The sequence below is a fragment of the Cetorhinus maximus genome, chromosome 1 (assembly GCF_964194155.1).
Source record: "Cetorhinus maximus chromosome 1, sCetMax3.hap1.1, whole genome shotgun sequence".
NCBI lineage: Eukaryota > Metazoa > Chordata > Chondrichthyes > Lamniformes > Cetorhinidae > Cetorhinus > Cetorhinus maximus.
Window position 1 is genome coordinate 146,584,954 of NC_135879.1, and position 23,230 is coordinate 146,608,183.

Genomic DNA, 23,230 nt, shown 5'->3' on the forward strand with positions numbered 1-23,230 from the left:
TGCTAAATATCTATAAAAACCACAAAGAAAATGTAAAATCTCAAATATACCAGAGTCTGGAAATTTGTGCGCAAGTTGACTAAATGGTGTGTTGTAACTATTTCTCAAAACAGTACTCATATGGCCATTTACCTCATAATTCAGAATTAGCATATTTAGTTTGTTCAGTGTAATCTCCCATCCACACAGCAGGTACCTCATCCCTATATACACAAGGTATAAAGTTGAGGCTCATTTTAAAAGACTCCAGAAACTATTCTTACATTCTCACCTGCAACACAAGAGAAACGGTTTTGCTGGAAAATTCCTGTACCATTGGAGGATTCCTGACTACATTTCAGCGGATTTAGTGATAGTGCACTGCAACTCAAGCTGCAGGAAGGAAGGAGAAGGGGGTCGTTTTCACACTTAGGAGCGCAGAAACAACTAATGCAACAAGACTAACATAGTGGCCAGGTGAATGCTGCCAGCAGTGCCCAAAAGCAGAAGATGTCAAAGCTGAAGAAAGCTAGCACGGTAAAGCTACTGAAACATTTTCTATGCCAAGTAGTTTCCCCAACTATACATGTTGTAAAGTGTTTCCTCATAATCCGTTCCTTTTTCTGCTACTGCATCCTAAGCATTTATAAACCTTACGCCATGCATATTGCAACACAACACAAACTGTATCTTATATTTGAATTTGTTGCCATATTGATTTCTTAAAGGGGTTTCATAAAGCAAATCCATCTAAGACAACCTCATTACATGTTGAATGTCCATTTGCACAGAATGGGATCTTGATGGCTACATGTCCATTACTGATGTTTCTGCAGTTACATCCTCTTGGTCAGTGATCCTGCTTGATCATTTGTCACTCTAAATAAGAGAAAAGAGCAAGTGATAATTTTGACATCCTAACAGTGATGTATTGTAAGAAATCCTTGATTTTCTTTGAGACATCTGAAGTGCTGGTTGAAGATGCTAACTATAGGACCTCTGATGCTCCTTTATAGCTTCATTGGCCTGGTTTTATCTCTGCTTTTTTTGTATCTATGGATATTGTAATAGTATCATTATCCAAGGCTGAAGATGATTGCTTCCATTGCTTTCCAATCTCCATTGCCTTCAGGTAAGCCTGACAGAGATACTTGTCTTCAAATGAAAATATTGCGACTCCTTCCTAAGAAACTGCCATTGATTTGTGTGATTGTATTTATTGGCAGTTGTATAATGATGAAGTTACATCCCTTTCTATTTGTGGTGGCCACTGGTTAGTGCCTAGCGACTTAGATGGCTACATGAATGTCAGGATTATCATGCTGTTTGGTAAAATTGGACAGTCTCTCTTTGTGCCATTGCTATTGAATGAGAAAGGAAAAAACAACGTTGATCTTCCTGAATAATGCATCAGACACCTTTTCAGTAAATCTGTGGACAGAAAGGTTTGAGAATATTGCCGATGTTCGCTAAGTAGCCTGGAAAGATAATGAGGTTTAAAAGTTGTGCCCTTGGCTGGAGGGCCACTTCAGTAGTGGACAAGATTCTGCAAACAATTATTCGGGATAAAATTAGTAGTCACATGGAAAAATATGGGTTGATAAGGAAGAGCCAGCATGGATATCTAAAGGGGAAATCATGATTAACTAACTTGCTGGAGTTTTTTGAAGAGGTAACAGAAAAGGTCGATGAGGGTAATGTTGTTGATGTGGTGTACATGGACTTAGTAAAGGTATTTGACACAGTGCCACACAACAGACTTGTGAGAAAAGTTATTACTCGTGGAATAAAAGGGATAGTAGCAACGTGCATACAAAATTGGCTGAAAAATAGGAAGCAGAGAGTAATGGTCAATGGATATTTTTCGGGCTGCAGAAAGGTATGTAGTGGAGTTCCCCAGGGGTCGGTATTGGGACCCTTGCTTTTCCTGATATATATTAATGACCTAGATCTTGGTGTGCAGGGGAAAATTTCAAAGTTTGTGGATGTTACAAAGCTTGGGAATGTTGTAAACTGCAAGGAGGACAGTGTAGAACTTCAAAAGGACATAGACAAGTTGGTGGAGTGGGCAGATAGGTGGCAGATGAAGTTCAATGCGGAGAAGTGTGAAGTGATGCATCCTGGTAGGAAGAACATGGACATGAGCGGGGACATATTTTATAACATTTTTCATTTCTTTATTTTTTTTAAAAACTCTTCAACTCCCTGAGGCAACTCTGTGCCTCAGGGAGATTATTAAGCGTGCACTCATGCGGATGCACAAAGTTCGCACTCGTCCCGCTCGCCCTCTTCCCCCCAATCACACAGGCAGCTCTGTTTCATGCTGGGCGGGCCTTAATTGGCCCACCAGCATGAAATCGCCTTCCGGCCTCAATTGCAGGTGGCGGTCGGCTTCCCAATCGTCCCCGCCTGCTCCCACCGAGCCTGCCCAACAAGGACAAAATTCTGCCCCTGGGTGTATATGTGTATAGATCATTGAAGGTCGCAGGCCAGGTGCAGAGAGCAGTTAATGAAGCATATAGTATCCTGGGCATTATTAATAGGGGCATAGAGTACAAGAGCAAGGAGGTTTTGCTGAATTTATATAAGACACTCGTTAGACCTCAGCTGGAGTATTGTGTACAGTTCTGGACACCACATTATAGGAAGGATGTGAACACATTGGAGAGAGTGCAGAAGACATTTACAAGAATGGTTCCAGAGATAAGAAACTTCAGTTACAAAGATAGATTGGAGAGGTTGGGACTGTTTCCATGGAGAGAAGGGGGCTGAGAGATTTGATAGAGATGTTCAAAATCATGAGGAAGCTGGACAGAGTAGGTAGGGAGGAGTTGTTCCCGCTCTTAAAAGGATCAAGAAAGATAGGGCACAGATTTAAAGTGATTTGAAAAAGAAGCAAATGTGACATGAGAAAAAACTTATTCAAATAACAAGTGGTTTGGGTCTGGAATACACTGCCTGGAAGTGTAGTGAAGGCAGGTTCAATTGGAGCATTCAAGGGGGCATTAGATGATTGTTTGAATAGAAACAATGTGCAGTGGTATTAGGAAAAGGCAGAGCAATGGCACTAGGTCATAATGCTCATTTGGAGAGCTGGTGTAGACAAGATGGGCCAAATGGCCTCCTTCTGTGCCATTAAAATTCTGTGATTCTGTGACTGTCACTAGCAGTGTCATCCTGAAGGTGAAGATTATCTGTAGGTTTTCTTGAGTTGATCTGTGATCATCATTGTGGGTCTTAGATGGGGTTGTTCATCATCCAGACTTGCAGATAACGCTGGAGGCAAGACTGTTGGTAAACACCTTTTATTGAACATTATACAAATTATATGCAATATAGACACAGCGCGAGGCTCCACATAGAATAATCTCTCTCCATGCTCTGTTGTCATGTGATCTTACATCACTGATGATGTAGACTATATATTTACATATATAACATTAACCCTTTGTACTACATCCCCCCCTAAGTCTTTGACTCCCATAAATACATTGTTTATATTCTCCTACATCACCCCGCACCCACCCCAGCCCTGAAGGATCTCAAGTCAGGACTCTTAGTGTGAACAACCTCTCATCATAAATTAGGAAGTCATCCATGACACTGAGATGTTTGCATTGCCCGAAGTATTGTTTCAAGATGAGACTGGAATATATTCTGGCCATTCATATTGGCAGTATTGTCTAATTTTAACACATTTTTTAATCTGCTTTTTGTGCTTGTTGGATTTTATTCAACCTCTGTGTTGTTGGGCTGGTAAGAATTTTGTAGTCATTGAGGTAGAAGACTCTACATCCTTAACAAAAATTCTGTCCTCCTGTTCTAGCTTCTCAACAGGAACTTTGTGGCTATACCACAGATATTGGTCTCATTCAGGAACTGAATACTATATAACACAGCTGGCACACTCGAGTAATACTGCTGACTGCACTTTGTTCCGGATCACACTGAGTTCAGTAACAAAAGGGCATGTAAAGGCATGCTTGGACACTTACAGACTCCTTGGGTAGCTTATTTTTAATTTTAAAAGTGTATGAGCAGAGACAATACACAGCATTAGAAGGAGTCAAAAGTGAGCTTAAGAAAGGCCAAGGAGGTCCAACAAACAGCCATTTTTAAAATTCTGCTTTGCACTGGCTGGAGTTATACTATGAGTAATGTAAAGTTTAAATGGTGTGAGGAGTCTCACTGGTTTTGTTTGAATGCACTGAGGAGTCAGATTGCTGACCTCATTCCCAAGTAATTTTGCCACATTTATATCAGTTGTAAAGTATTATATTGTATTGGAAAAAAGGAATTTCCAAAGGGAATCCCTATATTCTTATGCTATAAAGAAGGATAGGAACATATAAGATGCTAGTAAGGAGCCTCTGAGTCAGTGTCATGCCCAGCACCGTCACATCATATTCTGAACTTCAAACTCATTTTATATTTTAATAAAAAGTACTTTCAGTCAGTAATAAAATGGTGGCATCTAACTGACATTGTGGAAAACAGTATGTTCTGTCCAAAATATGCAAGACAAATCCAAGCTGGCAACTTATCACCACACAAGCCTTCTCTCATCAACAAAGTGATGGAAGAGAACTTCAGCAATGCTATCATGCCACACCTACTCACCAAAAACCTGTTCATCGATGCTCAGTTTGTGTTCCATCGGGAGCACTCAGCTCCAGGCCATATTACAGCCTTGGTCCAAACATGGACAAAAGAGCTGAATTACAGAGAGAAGCTGAGACTGACTGCCCTTGACATCGAGGCAGTATTTGTCTGACAGTGGCCTCAAGGAGCACTTGCAAAATTGAAGTCAATGAAAATAAGGTGAAAAAATCTTCACTGGCTAGAGTCATATCTAGCAAAAGGAAGATGCTTGTGGTTGTTAGAGGCCAATTATCTCAGCCCCAGGAGATCACGGCAAGAGTTTCTCAAGGTAGTGCCCTAGGTCCAATCATCTTGAACAGTTTTATCAATGACATTCCCTCCACCATACGATCAGAAGTGGGGATGTTCCCTGATGATTGTACAATGTTCACTTCTATTCTCAACTTTTCAGATACTGAAGCATTCTGTAACCACATGCAGCAAGACCTGGACAACATTTAGGCTTGGGCTGATAAGTGGTAAGTAACATTCATGCCACGTGACTATCTCCAACAAGTGAGAATCTACACATCTCCCCATGACATTCAACAACATTGCCAATGTGGAAAACCCCACCATCTGCATCCTGTGGGGGGTTACCATTGACCAGAAACTTAACTGGAGCAGGCACATAAATACTGTGGCTACAGCAGCAAGTCAGGGACTGGGAAATCTGTGGCAAGTAATTCACCTCCTGACTCCCCAAAGCCTGTCCACCATCTAAAAGGCACAAGTCAGGTGTGTGATGGAATATTCTCCACTTGCCTGGATATGTGCAGCTCCAACAACACTCAAGAAGCCCAATGCCATCCAGGACAAATCAACCTTCATGATTGCGACCCCATTTACCTCTTAAACATTCACTCTCTTCATCAGTGACTGCAGTGTGTATCATATACATGATCCACTTCAGCAACTCACCATGGTTCTTTCTACAGCACCTTCCAAACCCACAACCTCTACCACCTAGAATGACAAGGACAGCAGATGCATGTTAACACCAACACCCTCTGAGACACCATAAGACTATAAGACGTAGGAGCAGAAGTAGGCTATTCAACCCACCAAGTCTGCTCCGCCATTCGATGAAATCATGGCTGATCTGATAATCCTCAACTCCACTTTCCTGCCTTTTCCCCATAACCTTTGATTCCCTTACTGATTAAAAATGTGTCTATCTCAGCCTTAAGTATAATTAACAACCCAGCTTCTACTGGCCTCTGCAGTAAAGAATTCCACAGATTAACTACCCTCTGAGAGAAGAAATTCCTCCTCATCTCTGTTATAAATGGGTGCCTCCTTATTCGGAGATTATGCCCCCGGTCCTAGACTCTCCCACAAGGAGAAACAATCTCTCAGTATCTACCCTGTTAAGCCCCCTAAGAATCTTATATATTTCAGTAAGGATGCCTCTCATTCCTCTAAACTCCAATGAATACAGGCCCAACCTACTCAACCTCTCCTCATAAGAAAATCCCTCCATACCCAGGATCAACCTAGCGAACCTTCTCTGGAATTCTTCCAATGCCAGTATATCTTTCCTTAGATAAGGGGGCCAAAACTGTTCACAGTATTCTAGGTGTGGTCTAACTAGTGCCTTGTGTAGTATTAGGAAGACTTTCCTATTTTTATCACAAACAAAAACAGAAAATGCTGGAAAAACTCAGTAGGTCTAACAGCATCTGTAGAGAGAAAAACAGAGTTAACGCTTCGAGCTCTTTTTCAGAGCTAAAGAGGAGTAAAAATGTAATGAAGTATTTACTGTTTAAGGGGGGTGGAACAGGTGAAACTGGATAGAAGGCCAGCAATAAGTGGGGGCTAAGGAGAGATTGACAAAGATGTCATGAGCAAAAGCATAAAGGGGGCTTGGTAATGGTAAGGGCTAAAGGAGGTGCTGACAGTGGCATTAAGGTGAGAAAGCAGAACGTGATAATATCAGGACAAGGGTAAGCACTCTGAAAAGAACAACATGAACAAGTGACAGATGAGATGGCCCTTGTGGGGTGGGGTAGGGGGAGGGGACGGTGGTGGGGAAAAAGAATCGAAAACGGGATAAAAGGCAGGGATAAAACAATGAATAAATGAATAAAAATGAAAATAAATAAAAATAAAAATAAGCAGATAAAAAATAAAAATAAAAATGAAGATGGAAAAAGGGATTAAAAAAAGGGGTGCAGTAGAGGAGAGAGTTGATGGTCTGAAGTTGTTGAACTCGATGTTAAGTCTGGAAGGCTGTAAAGTGCCTAATCAGAAGATGAGGTGCTGTTCCTCCAGTTTGCGTTGAGCTTCACTGGAACATTGCAGCAGGCCAAGGGCTGACATGTGGGCATGAGAGCAGGGTGGTGTGTTGAAATGGCAAGAGACAGGGAGGTCTGGGTCATGCTTGCGGACAGACCGAAGGTGTTCTGCAAAGCGGCCACCCATTCTGCGTTTGGTGTCTCCAATGTAGAGGAGACTGTATTGGGAGCAGCGAATGCAGTAGACCAATTGAAGGAGGTGCAAATGAAGCACTGTTTTACCTGAAAAGAGTGTTTGAGCCCTTAAACAGTGAGGAGGGAGGAAGTAAAGGGGCAGTTGTTTCACCTTCTGTGATTGCATGGGAAGGTGGGAGGGGGGTGAGGTGTTGGGGGTGATGGAGGAATGGGCCAGGGTGTCCCGGAGGAAATGGTCCCTATGTAATGCCGATAGGGGGGAGAGGGGAAGATGTGTTTGGTGGTGGCATCATGCTGGAGCTGATGGAAATGGCGGACAATGATCCTTTGAACACAGAGGCTGGTGAGGTGCAATGTGAGGACAAGGGGGACCCTATCATGGTTCTGGGAGGGAGAGGAAGGTGTGAGGGCAGAGGCGTGGGAGATGGACACAGTTGAGGGCCCTGTTAACTACAGTGGGTGGGAAACCTCGGTTAAGGAAGGAGGAAGATATGTCAGAAGTGCCATTTGGGAAAGTAGCATCATCGGAACAGATGCAACGGAGGCAAAGAAACTGAGAGAAAGGGATGGAGTGCTTACAGGAAGCGGGGTGTGAGGAGCTGTAGCCAAGGTAGCTGCGGGAGTCAGTGGGCTTGTAATGAATATTGATGGACAGTCTACCACCAGAAATTGAGACAGAGAGGCCAAGGTGTGGCTATGGGTACCCGCATGGGCCCCAGTTATGCCTGTCCCTTTATGGGGTATGTGGAACATTCCTTGTTCCAGTCCTACTCAAGCCCCTTCCCACAATTCTTTTCTCAGTACATCAATGACTGTTTCAGTACCGCCTCTTGCTCTTATCTGGACCTGGAAAAATTTATCAATTTTGCTTCCAATTTCCACCCTTCCATCACCTTTACATGGTCCACCTCCAACAATTCCCTTCCCTTCCTTGACCTCTCTGTCTCAATTTCTGGTGATAGACTGTCCACCAATATTCATTACAAACCCACCGACTCCCACAGCTACCTCGACTACAGCTCCTCACACCCTGCTTCCTCTAAGGACTCCATCCCATTCTCTCAGTTCCTTCGCCTCCGTCGCATCTGTTCCGATGATGCCACTTTCCAAAACAGTGCTTCTGACATGTCTTCCTTCTTCCTTAACCGAAGTTTCCCACCCACTGTAGTTGACAGGGCCCTCCACCCTGTCCAACCCATCTCCCGCGCCTCTGTCCTCACACCTTCCTCTCCCTCCCAGAACCATGATAGGTCCTCACTTTTCACCCCACCAGTCTCCGCATTCAAAGGATCATCCTCCGCCATTTCTGCCAACTCCAGCATGATGCCACCACCAAACACATCTTCCCCTGACCCCCCTGTCGGCATTCTGCAGGCTCTGTTCCCTCCAGGACACCATGGTTCACTCCTCCATCATCCCCAACACCTCATCCCCTTCCCACCTTCCAATGCAATCGCAGAAGATGCAACACCTGCCCCTTTACCTCCTCCCTCCTCACCATCCAAGGGCCCAAACACTCTTTTCAGATGAAGCAGTGTTTCACTTGCACCTCCTTCAATTTGGTCTACTGCATTCGCTGCTCCCAATGCGGTCTCCTCTACATTGGAGAGACCAAACGCAGACTGGGTGATCACTTTGCAGAACACCTTTGGTCTGCCCGCAAGCATGACCCAGACTTCCTGTCGCTTGCCATTCCAACACACCATCCTGCTCTCATGCCCACATGTCCATCCTTAGCCTGTTGCAATGTTCCAGTGAAGTCCAACGCAAACTGGAGGAACAGCACCTCATCTTCCGATTAGGCACTTTACAGTCTTCTGGACTTAATATCGAGTTCAACAACTTCAGATCATGAACTCTTTATTCTATCCTCACCCCTTTTTTATCCCTTTTTCCATACTAATTTATATTTTTTTATTTTTTATCCAGTTATTTGTATTTCTATTTATTTTCATTTTTATTCACTGTTTTATCCCCACCTTTTATCCTATTTTCGATCTTTTTTCCCCACCACCGTCCCCTCCCCCTACCCCGCCCCCACAAGCACCATCTCATCTGTTACTTGTTCATGTTGTTCTTTCCAGAGTGCTTACCCTTGTCCTGATATTATCACGTTCTGCTTTCTGACCTTAATGCCACTATCAGCACCTCCTTTAGCCCATGCCACTACCATTAACATCCACTTTGTCCTTTTGTTCATGACATCTTTGTCAATCTCTCCTTTGTCCCTACCTATCACTGGCCTTCTATCCAGCTTCACCTGCTCCCCCCGGCTTAAACAGTATAAATTTCATCACAATTTTACTTCTCTTTAGCTCCAAAGAGGAGTTATATGGACTCAAAACGTTAACTCCGTTTTTCTCTCCACAAATGCTGTTAGACCTGCTGAATTTTTCCAGCATTTCCTGTTTTTGTTTCAGATTTCCAGCATCCACAGTATTTTGCTTTCTTTCCCTATTTTTATACTCCATTCTCTTTGAAATGAAGGCCAACATTGCATTTGCCTTCCCTATTACCTGTTGAACTTGGATGTTAGCTTTTTGGGATTCATGCAGAAGGAATCCCAAATCCCTCTGTGCTGCAGACTTCTGCAGTCTTTCTCCATTTAAATAATGTTCGGCTCCTCTATTCTTCCTGCCAAAGTGCATAACCTCACATTTTCCCACATTATATTCCATCTGCCAAGTTTTTGCCCATTCATTTAACCTGTCTATTTCCCCCTGTAGGCTGTTTTTGTCATCCTCACCACTTGCCTTCCCACCTATTTTTGTGTCATCCGCAACTCGGCAATAGTGCATTCACTCCCCTCATCCAAGTCATTTATATATATTGTAAACAATTGAGGCACCAGCACTGTTCCCTGTGGCACTCCACTAGTTACAGGTTGCCATTCCAAAAACAAAAATTCCCCCTTTATCCCTAATCTCTGTCTTCTATTGGTTAGCCAATCCTCTATCCATGCTAATATACTACCCCCAACACAATGGGCTCTTATCTTATTAAGTAGCCTAATGTGCGGTACTTTATTGAATGTCTTTTGGAAATACAAATATATTACATAGTCTGGTTCCCCTTTATCTATCCTGCTTGTTATCTCCTCAAAGAGTTCTAATAAATTTGTTGAGCATGATTTCCCCTTCATGAAGCCATGCTGACTCTGCTTGATTAGATTATGCATTTCTAAATGCTCTGCTATTACATCCTTTATAATAGACTCCAACATTTTCCCAATGACAGATATTAAGCTAACTGACCTTTGGTTACCTGTTTTTTGTCTCTCTCCATTTTTGAATAAGGGGGTTACATTGGCCTTTCTCCAATCCTCTGGGACTTTTCCAGAATCTAAGGATTCTTGGAAGTTTACTACCTGTGCGTCCACTATCTCTGTAGCTACTTCCTTTCATATCCTAGAATGCAACCCATCGGCCTTTAGCCCCATTAGTTTCCCTAGTACTTTTTCTCTAGTGATAGCTATTGTATTTATTTCCTCCCCCCCAACCTTTTGCCCCTTGATTATTTCGTATTTTTGGAATGCTGTTAGTATCTTCTACTGTGAAGACTGAAGCAAAGTATTTATTCAACTCCTTTGCCATTTCCCGGTTCCCCAATATTATTTCCCCTGCCTCATTATCTAAGGGGCTTATGTTCACTTTGGCCTCTCTCTTCCTTTTAATATATTTAAAGAAGCTCTTACTGTTCATTTATTTTCTCCCTCTTTATGATTTTTTTGGTCATCTTCTATTGGTTTTTAAAACTTTCCCAATCCTCTAGCTTACCACTAATCTTTGCCACATTGTATGTTTTTTCTCTCAATTTGATACTATCCTTAACTTACTTGGTTAACCAGAGTTTGTTTATCCCCTTCCTTGAAGCCTTCTTCCTCATTGGGATATATCTTTATTGAGAGTCATGAACTATTTTCTTAAATGTCTGCCATTGTTCATCAACTGTCTTTTCTGCTAAACTGTTTTCTCAGTGCACTCCAGCCAACTCTGCCCTCATTCCATTGTAATTACCCTTATTTAAGTTTAGCACAGTTCTTTCTGACCCAAGTTTCTCACTCTCAAACTGAACGCTAAATTTTACCATACTAGGTCACTGTTTCCTAGGGGATCCTTTACTCTGAGACTTGGAAATATCTCACCATTCCTTCAATCACTGCATCATAATTCCTCCCCAAAAGTACTGAGGGTGTACGTACACGACATGGACTGCAGCAAGAATGTGGCTCACCACCATTTTCTCAAGAGCAACTAGCAATGGGGAATAAATGCTGGGCTGGCCAGCAATGCACACATCCCATGAACAAATGTAAAAAACTCACCAATAAATGTCATTGCACAGAAACAAATTATTGCAGCTTATTTTGAGAGGAATGGAATCCAAAAGTAGGATGGTAACATTAAATCCATATCAAACCTTAGACTACTATATGCAGACCTGGTCTCCATATTACAAAAATAATTTATTAGCACTGGAGAAAGTGCATAAAGGATTTATAAGAACGTTACCAGTACTGAACGGGTGCAACTATTAAGACAGAACAGGTTGGGCCACTTTTCTCCAGAAAAATGAAGGTTGAGGGATAACATAATGACAGTCCCTGAAATTATAAAGTGATTTGAAAAAGTAAATGAGGAACTAATGTGTGCAAGTGAGAGAATTCAAAACCAGGTCAATAAATCTAATAGCGAAGCTAGGAGAAACTTCTTAACCAAAAGAGAGGTAAGAATGTGGAACTTGCTATCACAAGTGAGGTAGTGGTGTAGTAGTAATGTTACTGGCTTAGTAATCCAGTAGCCCAGGCTAATTCTTCTGGATGCTTGGGCTCAAATCCCACCATGAACTGGTGGAATTTAAACATGATTACTAAATCTGGAATTTGAAGCTTGCTCAGTCATGGTTACCAAACATCAATTGTTGAGTTTTAGGGAAGAAAATCTGCTGCCCTTACCTGGTCTGGCCTACTTATGACTCCGGATCCGCAGCGATGTAGTTGACTCTTAACTCTTTGAAATGGCCTAGCAAGCCATTCAGTTCAAGGGCATTTAGATGGGCAACAAATGCTGGTCTTGCCAGTGATGCCCACATCTCGTGCAAGAATAAAGGAAAAAAAATAGTTGAGGCAAATAGCTTAAATGCATTTAAGGGAAAACTAGATAAGCACATAAGAGAGAATAGAATAGAGGGATAGTCTTGAGATGTCATTGAAAATGTTCCTGAAAAATGTGACAGTTTTTGGAGCGGTGGAGATTCAAAAATGCACACAGGTTTACAAACAAAGATTTCGGAGCCTGTAGTAGAGTCATACATTGGACACAAAGGATTAACTCTGTTTCTCTCTCCACAGATGCCGCCAGACCTGCTGAGTTTTTCCAGCACTTTGAGTCATAGAGTTATACAGCACAGAAACAGGCCCTTCGGCCCATTGTTTCCATGCCATTCATCAAGCACCCATCTATTCTCATCCCATTTTCCAGCACTTGGCCTGTAGCCATGTATGCTATGGCATTTCAAGTGCTCATCTAAATACTTCTTAAATATTGTGAGGGTTCCTGCCTCTACAATCCCCTCAAGCAGTGTGTTCCAGATTCCAACCACCCTCTGGATGAAAACAATTTTCCTCAAATCCCCTCTAAACCTCCTGCCCCTTACCTTAAATCTATGCCCCCTGGTTATTGACACTTCCACTAAGAAGAAAAGTTTCTTCCTATCTACCCTATCCATGCCCCACATAATTTTGTATACCTCCATCAGGTCCCCCCTCAGCCTTCTCTGCTCTAAGGAAAAGAACCCTAGCCTATCCAGTCTCGCTTCATAGCTGAAACACTCCAGCCCAGGCAACATCCTGGTGAATCTCCTCTGCACCCTCTCCAGTGCAATCACATCCTTCCCATAATGTGGTGACCAGAACTGCATACAGTACTCCAGTTGTGGCCTAACTAGCATTTTATACAGCTTCAACATAACCTCCTTGCTCTTATATTCCATGCCTTGGCTAATAAAAGCAAGTATCCCATATGCCTTCTTAACCACCTGTGTTGCTGCCTTCAGGGACTTATGGACATGTACACCAAGGTCCCTCTGAACCTCTGTACTTTCTAGGGTCCTACCATTCATTGTGTCTTCCCTTGCCGTGTTAGTCCTCCCAAAATGCATCACCTTACACTTCTCAGGATTAAATTCCATTTGCCACTGTTCTACCCATCTTGCCAGCCCATCTATATCATCCTGTATTCTAAGGCTTTCCTCCTCACTTTTCGTGTCATCTGCCAACCTACTGATCATACCTCCTATATTCAGATTTAAATCATTAATATACACTACAAACACCAAGGGCCTCAGCACTGATCCCTGCAGTACACCACTCGTCACAGGCTTCCAATCACAAAAACAATCTTAAACCATCACCCTCTGCCTCCTGCCACTAAGCCAATTTTGAATCTATTTGCCAAATTGCCCTGTATCCCATGGCCTCTTACCCTCTTGACCATTCTTCCATGTGGGACCATGTCAAAAGCGTTACTGAAGTCCAGGTAGCTTACATCAACTGCACTACCCTCATGTACACAACTAGTCACCTCCTTGAAAAATTCAATCAGATTTGTTAGACATGATCTCCCCCTCACAAAGCCATGCTGACTATCCCTGATTAATCCCCTGATTGGAGGCCTATAGTACACTCCCAGCAAAGTGATTGCCCCCTTTTTGTTTTTAAGTTCTACCCATATGACCTCATTTGAGGAATGTTCTAAGATACCATCCCTCCTTACTGCAGTAATTGATTCCTTGATCAATAGTGCAATGCCACCTCCTGTTTTACACCACCAACCCCAACCCCCCTGGTCACACCTGAAGATTCTGTACCCTGGAATATTTAGCTGCCAGTCCTGCCCTTCCCTCAACCATGTCTCTGTAATAGCAATAATATCATATTCCCATGTGTTAATCAAGGCCCTCAATTCATCTGCCTTACTTGTATGACTCCTTGCGTTAAAATAGATGCAATCCAGCCTTGCATTATTCCCTTGTGCTTTAACAGGTCTATATTTGCTCTGCCTTCCAGACTGACTTAGTTTCTCTTCTATATTTGGTTGTGCATCACCCCTTACTGTACCTCCACTGTATCCCATCCCCCTGCCAAAGTAGTTTAAACCCCCTCCCCCGCCAACAGCATTAGCAAACCTCCCCACAAGGATGTTGGTTCCATTCCGGTTCAGGTGCAGCCCAACTTGTACAGGCCCCACCTTTGCCAGAAACAGACCCAGTGATCCAGGAAACTAAAGCCCTCCCCCCTGCATCATCTCTTCAGCCACACATTCACCCTCTCTATCCTCCTATTCCTATACTCACAAGCACGTGGCACAGGGAGTAATCCAGAGATTACATCTTTGAGGTCCTGCTTTTTAATCTGCTACCTAGCTCCCTAAATTCTCATTGCAGGACCTCATCCCTCTTTCTACCTATGTTGTTGGTACCAATGCGAACCACGGCCTCTGACTGTTTGCCATCCCCTTTCAGAATGCCCTACAGCTGTTCTGTGACATTGTTGGCCCTGGCACCAGGGAGGCAACACAGCATCCTGGGGTCAGGCCTACAGCCTCAGAAGCACTGTCTGCACCCCTCACTTTTGAGACTCCTACCACTATTGCTCTTGCACTCTTACGCCTCCCACCTTGTGCAGCTGAGTCACCCACAGTGCCATGAACTTGGCTCTGGCTGCACACTCCAGAGGAACATTCACCCTCACCATTTTCCAACACAGAGAAACAGTTCTTGAGTGAGGTACACTCTGGGGCTTTCCTGATTACCTGCCTGCCTCCCTTCTTCGGCCACCCATTCCCTCTCTGACTGCATTTCCTTATGCTGCGGAGTGACCACATCTAAAAACGCACTATCCACGTAACGCTCAGCCTCGCGGATGCACCGCTGTGTCTCCAGCTGATGTTCAAGCTCCGGAACCCATTGCTCAAGCTGGTCAAGCCGGTGGCACTTCCTGCACATGTGGTCATCCAGACCACAAGGAGTGTCTAAGAATTACACACGGGACTGAACTCCCCTGCCATACTTTTTGTTTGTTTTTAATTAAAAGGCTATTTCATTAAATTTAAGACCTGCTCTGCTCACCGAAGTCTCGCTCTTTACAGCCCCCTTTTGTTCTTTACAGTCCCCCTCCCCCTTTGTTTTTATTTCAGATCTCCAACATCTGCAGTATTTTGCTTTGACTTTGACATTCCTCTGTGTGTGTGTGTGTGTGTGTGTATACAGATAGCCTCATCCGTAAACCCAAACTCTCACCAACACACAGAAGTGCACCCACACGCATTCACAAGCTTACACACAGACACAAAAGCTCATCAATTACCGGCTCACGTCTACCCACACGCAGCTCACATCTATCAATATACCAGTTCACATCAACCCACACACGCTGACACACAAGTTCCCGCACACACAAGCTCACATCTACCTGCACAGGTTCAAACACAAGGGCTAACAGAGGCACTGCTGTTCGCCTTGCTCCGAAATAGCCTTCCTGTATTTTCCGTTTACACACGGCAACAGTTAGTCAGCCAGTCTTCACTCGCCGCAGGGATAGGGCACTCCCTCCAGGCCATTCCGTTAATCTACATTTCGTTTGGTATCCTATGTACTCTGCCCCAACCACTATATAATGTCATGGATATTTCACAGGAACTATCACATTCTGCTGGTTTTCTCCAATGATCAGTGGGATCGGGAAGCACCATTTCTAATTTGCAGAGGAGCCTTCAGTTTTCATCGGTCGGTGCTAAGTACAGCAGGAGACGGAGTTTTATTCGGTGTTGGATATATCAGTAACGTTTCTGACTCACCCTTTTAAAACCAGGTTGATCCCGCAAATAGTTTTCACAATCTTGGCAACTCGTTGGAACTCCTGGTATCCTCGCTATAAGCAACAAAACGGCACGGAATTAATTATAACAAATGTTTGACTTCTCGAACGCTGCAGTGCATTTAAGTGTGTGAAGAAGACGGATATTCAGTTCTAACCTTACTCCTGTCCAGGTACATGTTTCAAAGACCTGGGAGACCAACTTTCCTCAAATCTCGGTCAGTAAGGTGTGGAATATGCTGCTATCCATCCCTTCCGCATTTTTCATGCAAGTGGAAATACAATAGTCCTTTGGTGCGACCGTCTGTCTAATAATTTTAAACCATTCAAGCTGGGGTAATTCAATCTAACGAGTCCGGTTTCTCAAATGCTGCCGTGTGTTCCAGCGCGTATCATTTGGAACAATGTCAGCCTGACCAAGCCAGTTACAACATAAGGTGCGCCTGCTTCTGAGGGAGCTGGAACACTCGAATCTCGCCAAATGCCAACTAACCACATGCCCCATTTAACGGCTTGCTTATCTCCACAATCACCACACCCTCAACTTCTCTCTTCCACCCCCCCCCCACCTTAAACCAGCTTATATTTCTCCTTTCTCCTAACTATGCTTCAGTTCTGCCGAAGGGCCATGAAGGCTCGAAACGTTAACTGATTTCTTCTCCACCGATGCTGCCAAACCTGCTGAGTTTTTCCAGGTAATTCTGTTTTTGTTTTGGATTTCCAGCATCCGCAGTAGCTTTTAGCTTTTTGTTTTTATTTTTGCCCCATTTAACTGCTTGCTCACTCATTTTACGAGCATTCTTTCAGATATTTGACAGCAATACATGGCATCTAGAGTTAAAACGAAAACTGCAAGTTCTGATAAGGCATTCAAGCCCCAACGCTTCATTTTATTTCCCCTCGATTGCTGGCCAAACCGTATATTTCCAGCATTTTCTGCTTGAATTCTAGAGCATTAGGATTGTAAATTCTCAACTTCTGTTTAAAACATTTCCATAGCCGTATTTCTGATATCAAACAGCTGCTTGCTCCAACCGTATAAGACATGATGTGCGTCCATCTTACAGCCGTTAGTACAATTGCCCAGGAGTGCAAAACCAGGCAGCAAACTGTTATCCAAATACCAAGGGTTTTAACACCCACTTGTCAGCTCAGTGACTTGCTAGTGACTGTCCTTCCTGTGGAGGGAGAAGATAAGCCTTTGTTCCCAAGTTGGATCCAAGATGACAACCGTGATCATGGAAGTAAAAGCAAAATACTGTCGATGCTGAAAATCTGAAATAAAAACAAAGTGCTGGAAAAGCTCAGCAGGTTTGGCAGCACCCGCAGACAGAAACAGGGTTATACACTATAGGGTCCTGAGAAAGGGTCATACGGACTCGAAACGTTAACTCTATTTCTCTCTCCACAGATGCTGCCAGACCTGCTGAGTTTTTTATTCCCCAGCACTTCCTGTTTATATTGCCTTGATCACAGAGTTTGGATTCCATCAATCTTTCATGGGTAACTTCTGAGGTATCATCCACAAATTTCTAAACCAAATAATGTTGTGTATGACGGGCAACAGTGGCCCCAGCACAAAAACCTGTAGGTCATCGCTTCCCAATTGCTTTCCGCCCAAGAAACTTTCCTTATCTACTATTCTCAGTTCTCCGTTTTGTAGCCATTTTCTCTCCATTCTGCTAACTGGCCCTGGCCCCAATTCAATATGCCCTGACCTTGGTCACAAGCCTGTTAAATATATGGCAGCTTATCAAAGACCTTCTGTATACCAGGTCTACTATGTTGTCCGTATTGCTCGTCCTGTTATTTTTTTTAAGAATTCAATAAGGTGGCCTTCTGAGAAATCCATACTGACTATTAGATTCTCCCAATCTAGATGTTTTAGTATTTCATCTCTTGGCAAACATTATAGCATATTTCCTTCCACTGATGTTAAACTATCATCAAAGATAAAAGCAAAAAACTGTGGATGCTGGAAATCCAAAATAAAAAGAAAAATACCTGGAAAAACTCAGCAGGTCTGGCAGCATCTGCGGAGAGGAACACAGTTAACGTTTCGAGTCCATATGACGCTTCAACAGAACTAAGTAAACACCTTCAACACCTCTTTGTTCCTTTGTCTATGACATCTTTTGGCTATCTCCACCTATCACTGGCCCTCTATCCAGCTCTACCTGACCACCACCCCCCCCCCCCCCACCCCCGGCTAAACCAGCTTATATTTCACCTCTTTTCTATTTTTACTTAGTTCTGTTGAAGAGTCATACGGACTCGAAACATTAACTGTGTTCCTCTCCGCAGATGCTGCCAGGCCTGCTGAGTTTTTCCAGGTATTTTTATTTTTGTTAAACTATCATCCCCTGGTTTAGTTTATTCTGCTTTTTGAAAGCAAGAATCACATTTGCTGTGAACTAGTCCTCTGGCACTATTCTTTTTCTGGCGATATATAGATAGATATATACACAAGTGCCTCTGTGATTTCCTCCCTAGTTTCTTTTGGTATCCAGGGGTGCAATCCATCCAGGTGCAGTGTTTTATCATCCTGAGGTATTGTTAGTTTGTCAACTATCTCCTCTCTTTCTACCATAACTAATGTAATATCCCTCTCACATCTTCGATTGGCATAATTTACTCTTTATTATTCTCTTCAGTGCAAACTGAAGCAAAGTCTCTATTCAATATCCTTGCCATTTCAGTGTCATCTCCTAAAATAATCTTGTTCATCCCTTAATGGCTCCAACCCTATGATAACCTTTCTTTTGATACTTATCTGCCTATAGAATACAATACTGTTTCTTTTTATATTCTTTGATATTTTCATTTCTTGTTTTCTTTTTACCTTCCTATTTGTCTTTTTAATTTACTTCCTAAGCTCATTGTATCTCCCTGTGTCAACCTCAGTTTTGTTGCTTGTGTACTTTGCATATGCCCTTTTCAGTTCAGTTTTATCCTCACCTCTTCATTTATCCATGTCATCTCACATTTGGCAAATTTCTTATTATTTTTAGTGAGTTATATTTATCCTGAATTCTATTGATCTCTGGTTTAATTCTCTGTTGTCCTATGTCTTTGTCTCTCAATATTTGTCTTCAGTTGCCATCCTAAACCTGTCCCAAATTAATATTGCCACTATATTTTTATTTCCCTGGAGAGATTCTGTCGGCACCTTTACTGCTATTTTTATTCAACTTTGAATAAAGTACAGTTTTGGACTGGAGACATGGACTTTCCAATGTGAAACCCTCCACTCCAGTGTATTCCAGATCATAATAACTCGCTGTGTTTAAAAAAAAACTCATTTCCCAGCTGGCTTTTTTTAACCAATGACCTTATAAACCTGTCTCTTCTGGTTGTAAGCCCTCCAGCCAGTGGAAACAGTTTCTCCCTATCTACTCTATCAAATTTTTCATAATTTTGAATATCTCTATTAAATCTACTCTAACCTTCTTGGCTCTAAGGAAAACAATCCCAGATTCTCCAGTGAATCCTCTAACCCTCTAAGGACTTAACACCCTTTTTTTATTCATTCATGTGATGTGGGTATTTCTGGCTAGGCCAGCATTTATTGCCCATCCCTAATTACCCTTGAGAAGGTGGTGGTGAGCTGCTTTCTTAAGCCACTGCAGTCCCTGTGGTGTAGGAACACCCACAGTGTAGTTTGGAAGGGAGTTCCAGGATTTTGACCCAGCGACAGTGAAGAAACAGCAATATAGTTCCAAGTCAGGATGGTGTGTTACTTGGAGGTGAACTTGCATGTGGAATTGTTCCCATGCATCTGCTGCCATTGTCCTTCTAGGTGGTGGAGGCCCCAGGCTTGGAAGGTGCTTTCGAAGGAGACTTGATGAGTTGCTGCAATGCATCTTGTAAATAGTACATACCGTTGCCACTATGCATCAGTGGTGGAGGGAATGATTGTTTATTGTGGTGGAGGGGTGTGACTCAAATGGCTGCTTTATCCTGGATGGTGTTGAGTTTTTGAGTGTTTTGGAGCAGCATTCATCCAGGTAAGTGGAGATTAAGAGCTACTCTTCACAGAATTCCCAGCTTCTGAACTGCTCTTGTATCCACAGTATTTATCTGGCTGGTCCAGCTCAGTTTCTGGTCAATGGTAACCCCCAGGATGTTGATAGTGGGGGATTTAGCGATGGTAATGCCATTGAATGTCTAAGCAAGATGGTTAGCTTTTCTCTTGTTGAAGATGGTCTTTGCCTGGCACTTGAGTGGCGCTAATATTGCTTGCCATTTATCAGCCCAAACCTGAATATCATCCAGGTCTTGCTGCATATGATCACAGACGGCTTCAGTATCTGAGGAATTATGAATGGTGCTGAGCATTGCACAATCATCAGCGAACATCGCCACTTCTGACCTCATGATGGAAAGAAGGTCATTAATGAAGCAGCTAAAGATGGTTGGGCCTAGGACACTATCCTGAGGAACTCCTGCAGCAATGTCCTGGCGCTGAGATGAGTGACCTCCAACAACCATAATCATCTCCCTTTGTGCACCTATGACTCCAACTAGTGGAGAGTTTTCCCTCTTATTCCCTATAAGGGAGGAAGTTCCAAGATTTTCACTCAGCGATAGTGAAGGAACCACAATATAATTCCAAGTCAGGATGGTGAATGATTTGGAAGTGGTGGTGTTCCCATGTGTCTGCTGCCCTTGTCCTTCAAGATGGTAGAGGTCGTGGGCTTGGAAGGTGCTGTCAAAGAAGCCTTGCTGAGTTTCTGCAGTGCATCTTGAAGATGATACACACTACTGCCACTGTTCATCGGTGATGAAGGGAGTGAATGTTTGTGGATGGGGTGCCAATCAAGTGGGCTGTTTTGTCCTGGATAGTGTTGAGATTCTTGAGCGTTGTGGGAGCTGCACTCATCCAGGCAAGTGGAGAGCATTCCATCACACTCCTGACTTGTGCCTTGTAGATGGTGGACAGGCTTTGGGAGTCAGGAGATGAGTTACTTGTCATGAGATTGCTAGCCTCTGACCTGCTCTTGTAGCCATAATATTTATATGGCTAGTCCAGTTCAGTTTCTGGTCAATGGTAACCCCCAGGATGTTGATAGTGGGTGATTCAGCAATGGTAATATCATTGAATGTCAAAGGGCAATAGTTAGATTCTCTCTTGTTGGAGATGGTCATTGCCTGGCACTTGTGTGGCGCAAATGTTATTTGTCAGTTGTGACCCCAAGCCCCGTTATTGTCCAGGTCTTGCTACATTTGGACATGAACTGCTTCAGTATCTGAGAAGTCATGAATGGTGCTGAATATTGAGCAATCACCAGCAAACATTTCCACTTCTAACCTTATGATGGAGGGATGGTCATTGATGAAGCAGCTGAAGACGGTTGGGCCGAGGACACTACACTGAGGAACTCCTGCAGTGATGTTCTGGAACTGAGATGATTGACCTCCAACACCTACAACCATCTTCCTTTGTACTAGATATGACTCCAAACAGCAGAGAGTTTTCCCCCTGATTCCCATTGACCCCAGTTTTGCTAGGGCTCCTTGTGTCACACTCGGTCAAATGCTGCCTTGATGTCAAGGGCAGTCACTCTCACCTCACTTCTGGAGTTTAGCTCTTTTGTCCATGTTTGAACCAAGGCTGTAATTAGGACAGAAGCTGAGTGGCCCTGGCAGAACCCAAGCTGAACGTCAGGGGGCAATTTATCACTATGCAAGTGCCACTTGATAGCACTGTTGATTACTCCTTCCAGCACTTTACTTTCTTGATTACCTTCTAAATCTATGGTGCCTAGAATAGAACACAATACTCTAGATACAGCCTAACCGATGATATATAAAGGTTTACCATAACTCTCTTGCTTTTGTACTATATACCTTTATCTCTAAAACCAAGCATCCTCTAAGCTGTTTTAACGGACTTATCAACTATATATAAATATAATATTTATATATGTGAATTCCCACATCTCTCTGTTCCTGAACCCCATTTAGGCCTGCCGCATTTATTTTATATTGCTTCTCCTCATTTTTGCTTCCAAAATGCATCATAAATGTTACAAAAGGATATGCAAGGCTTCAAAGACTTCCTGGAGGTGAATAGGGAAATATGTGAACTACAGGCTGTTGATCTACATCCCACTTCCACCAGGAGAACAGTGCTATTTGCACCAATCAAAGTCACCTCATTCACGTATTTTTTGCAACTAGATCCATCCAGGCAGTATCTGGTGACGCTTGTCACACTAGTTAGAGAGCAGCACAGCATTTTATAAAGGTTACTTCTACGGGATGCTGCCTTCATGAGACAAGGTTGAGTAGAGGGTGCAGGAATGTGAGCCCATGCTGGCCATGTTTCGCAATGTCTTGGGCTCTTTGTGGGATCAGCACACAAAGAATTAAAACAGCTTTCAGTTTGGATGAACAGGGATACTCTGTGAAGCAAGCCTAAGGCAAGGTTGAGGAGCTGAAGGAACTGGAAGGACCAGTAAGGGATAGACAAGATAGCACCACAGGTAATGATAGAGAGATGACATAAATATTAATTAATTATTTTGCTTCAGTATTTACCAGGGAGACAGAACAGGTGGACATGACATTGAATGATGAGATGAATAATGAGAGAAGTTAATGAAGAGGTGGCAGAGGCATTGCTACTCATTTTTAATAATTTGTTAGAAAAATGTGTAGTGCCAGAGGACTGGCAGATAGCAAATGTAATTCCTATATTTAAGAAGGAGGACAAAACATGGCCATGGGATTATAAATCATCTTAACATCAGTGGTAGGAAAAAAATGAAATCCCTACTCAAGGACAGAATAGAAGAACATTCAGAAAAGAAAAATACAATAATGAATAGTCAGCATGGATTTCAAAAGGGAAAGTCTTGCTTAACTAACCTTATTGAACTTTTTGAACAGGTAACTGAGAAACTAGTCAATGGTAATGGAGTAGATGTAATTAATCTGGTGTCATAATAGACTAATGATTGTCAGAGAATGCAGAATCAGGGGACAAGTGGCAGAATAGATTTCCAGCTGCCTTCAAGCCAGAAAGAAGAAAGTGGTAGTAAAGGGTAGTTATTCGGAATGGCAGAAGGTGGGAAGTGATGTTCCGCAGGGATCAATGCTCATCCTCACCAACCTGCCTGCCACAGATGCATCTGTCCATGACAGTATCAGTAGGAGTGACCACCACACAGTCATTTTGGAGATGAGGTCCCACCTTCACATTGAGGATATCCTCCATTGTGTTATGTGGCACTACCACCATGCTAAATAGGATAGATTTCAAACAGATCTAGCAACTCAAGACTGGACATCCATGAGG

The 23,230-nt window shown here is 43.0% G+C and overlaps 1 protein-coding gene across 1 annotated transcript in view; it reads right to left on the reverse strand.

The window, feature by feature from the left end:
- Positions 1 to 16,281, reverse strand: part of LOC144697813 (uncharacterized) — a 55,087-nt gene extending 38,806 nt beyond the window's left edge. The window contains exons 1-2 of the mRNA XM_078570067.1: positions 16,086 to 16,281; positions 15,908 to 15,981 (exon numbers count right to left, since the gene is read on the reverse strand). Of these exons, the coding sequence (XP_078426193.1) occupies positions 15,908 to 15,981; positions 16,086 to 16,106 (95 nt within the window). The 5' untranslated portion in view covers positions 16,107 to 16,281. The remainder of the gene's footprint in view (positions 1 to 15,907; positions 15,982 to 16,085) is intronic.
- Between the last annotated feature and the right edge of the window lie 6,949 nt (positions 16,282 to 23,230).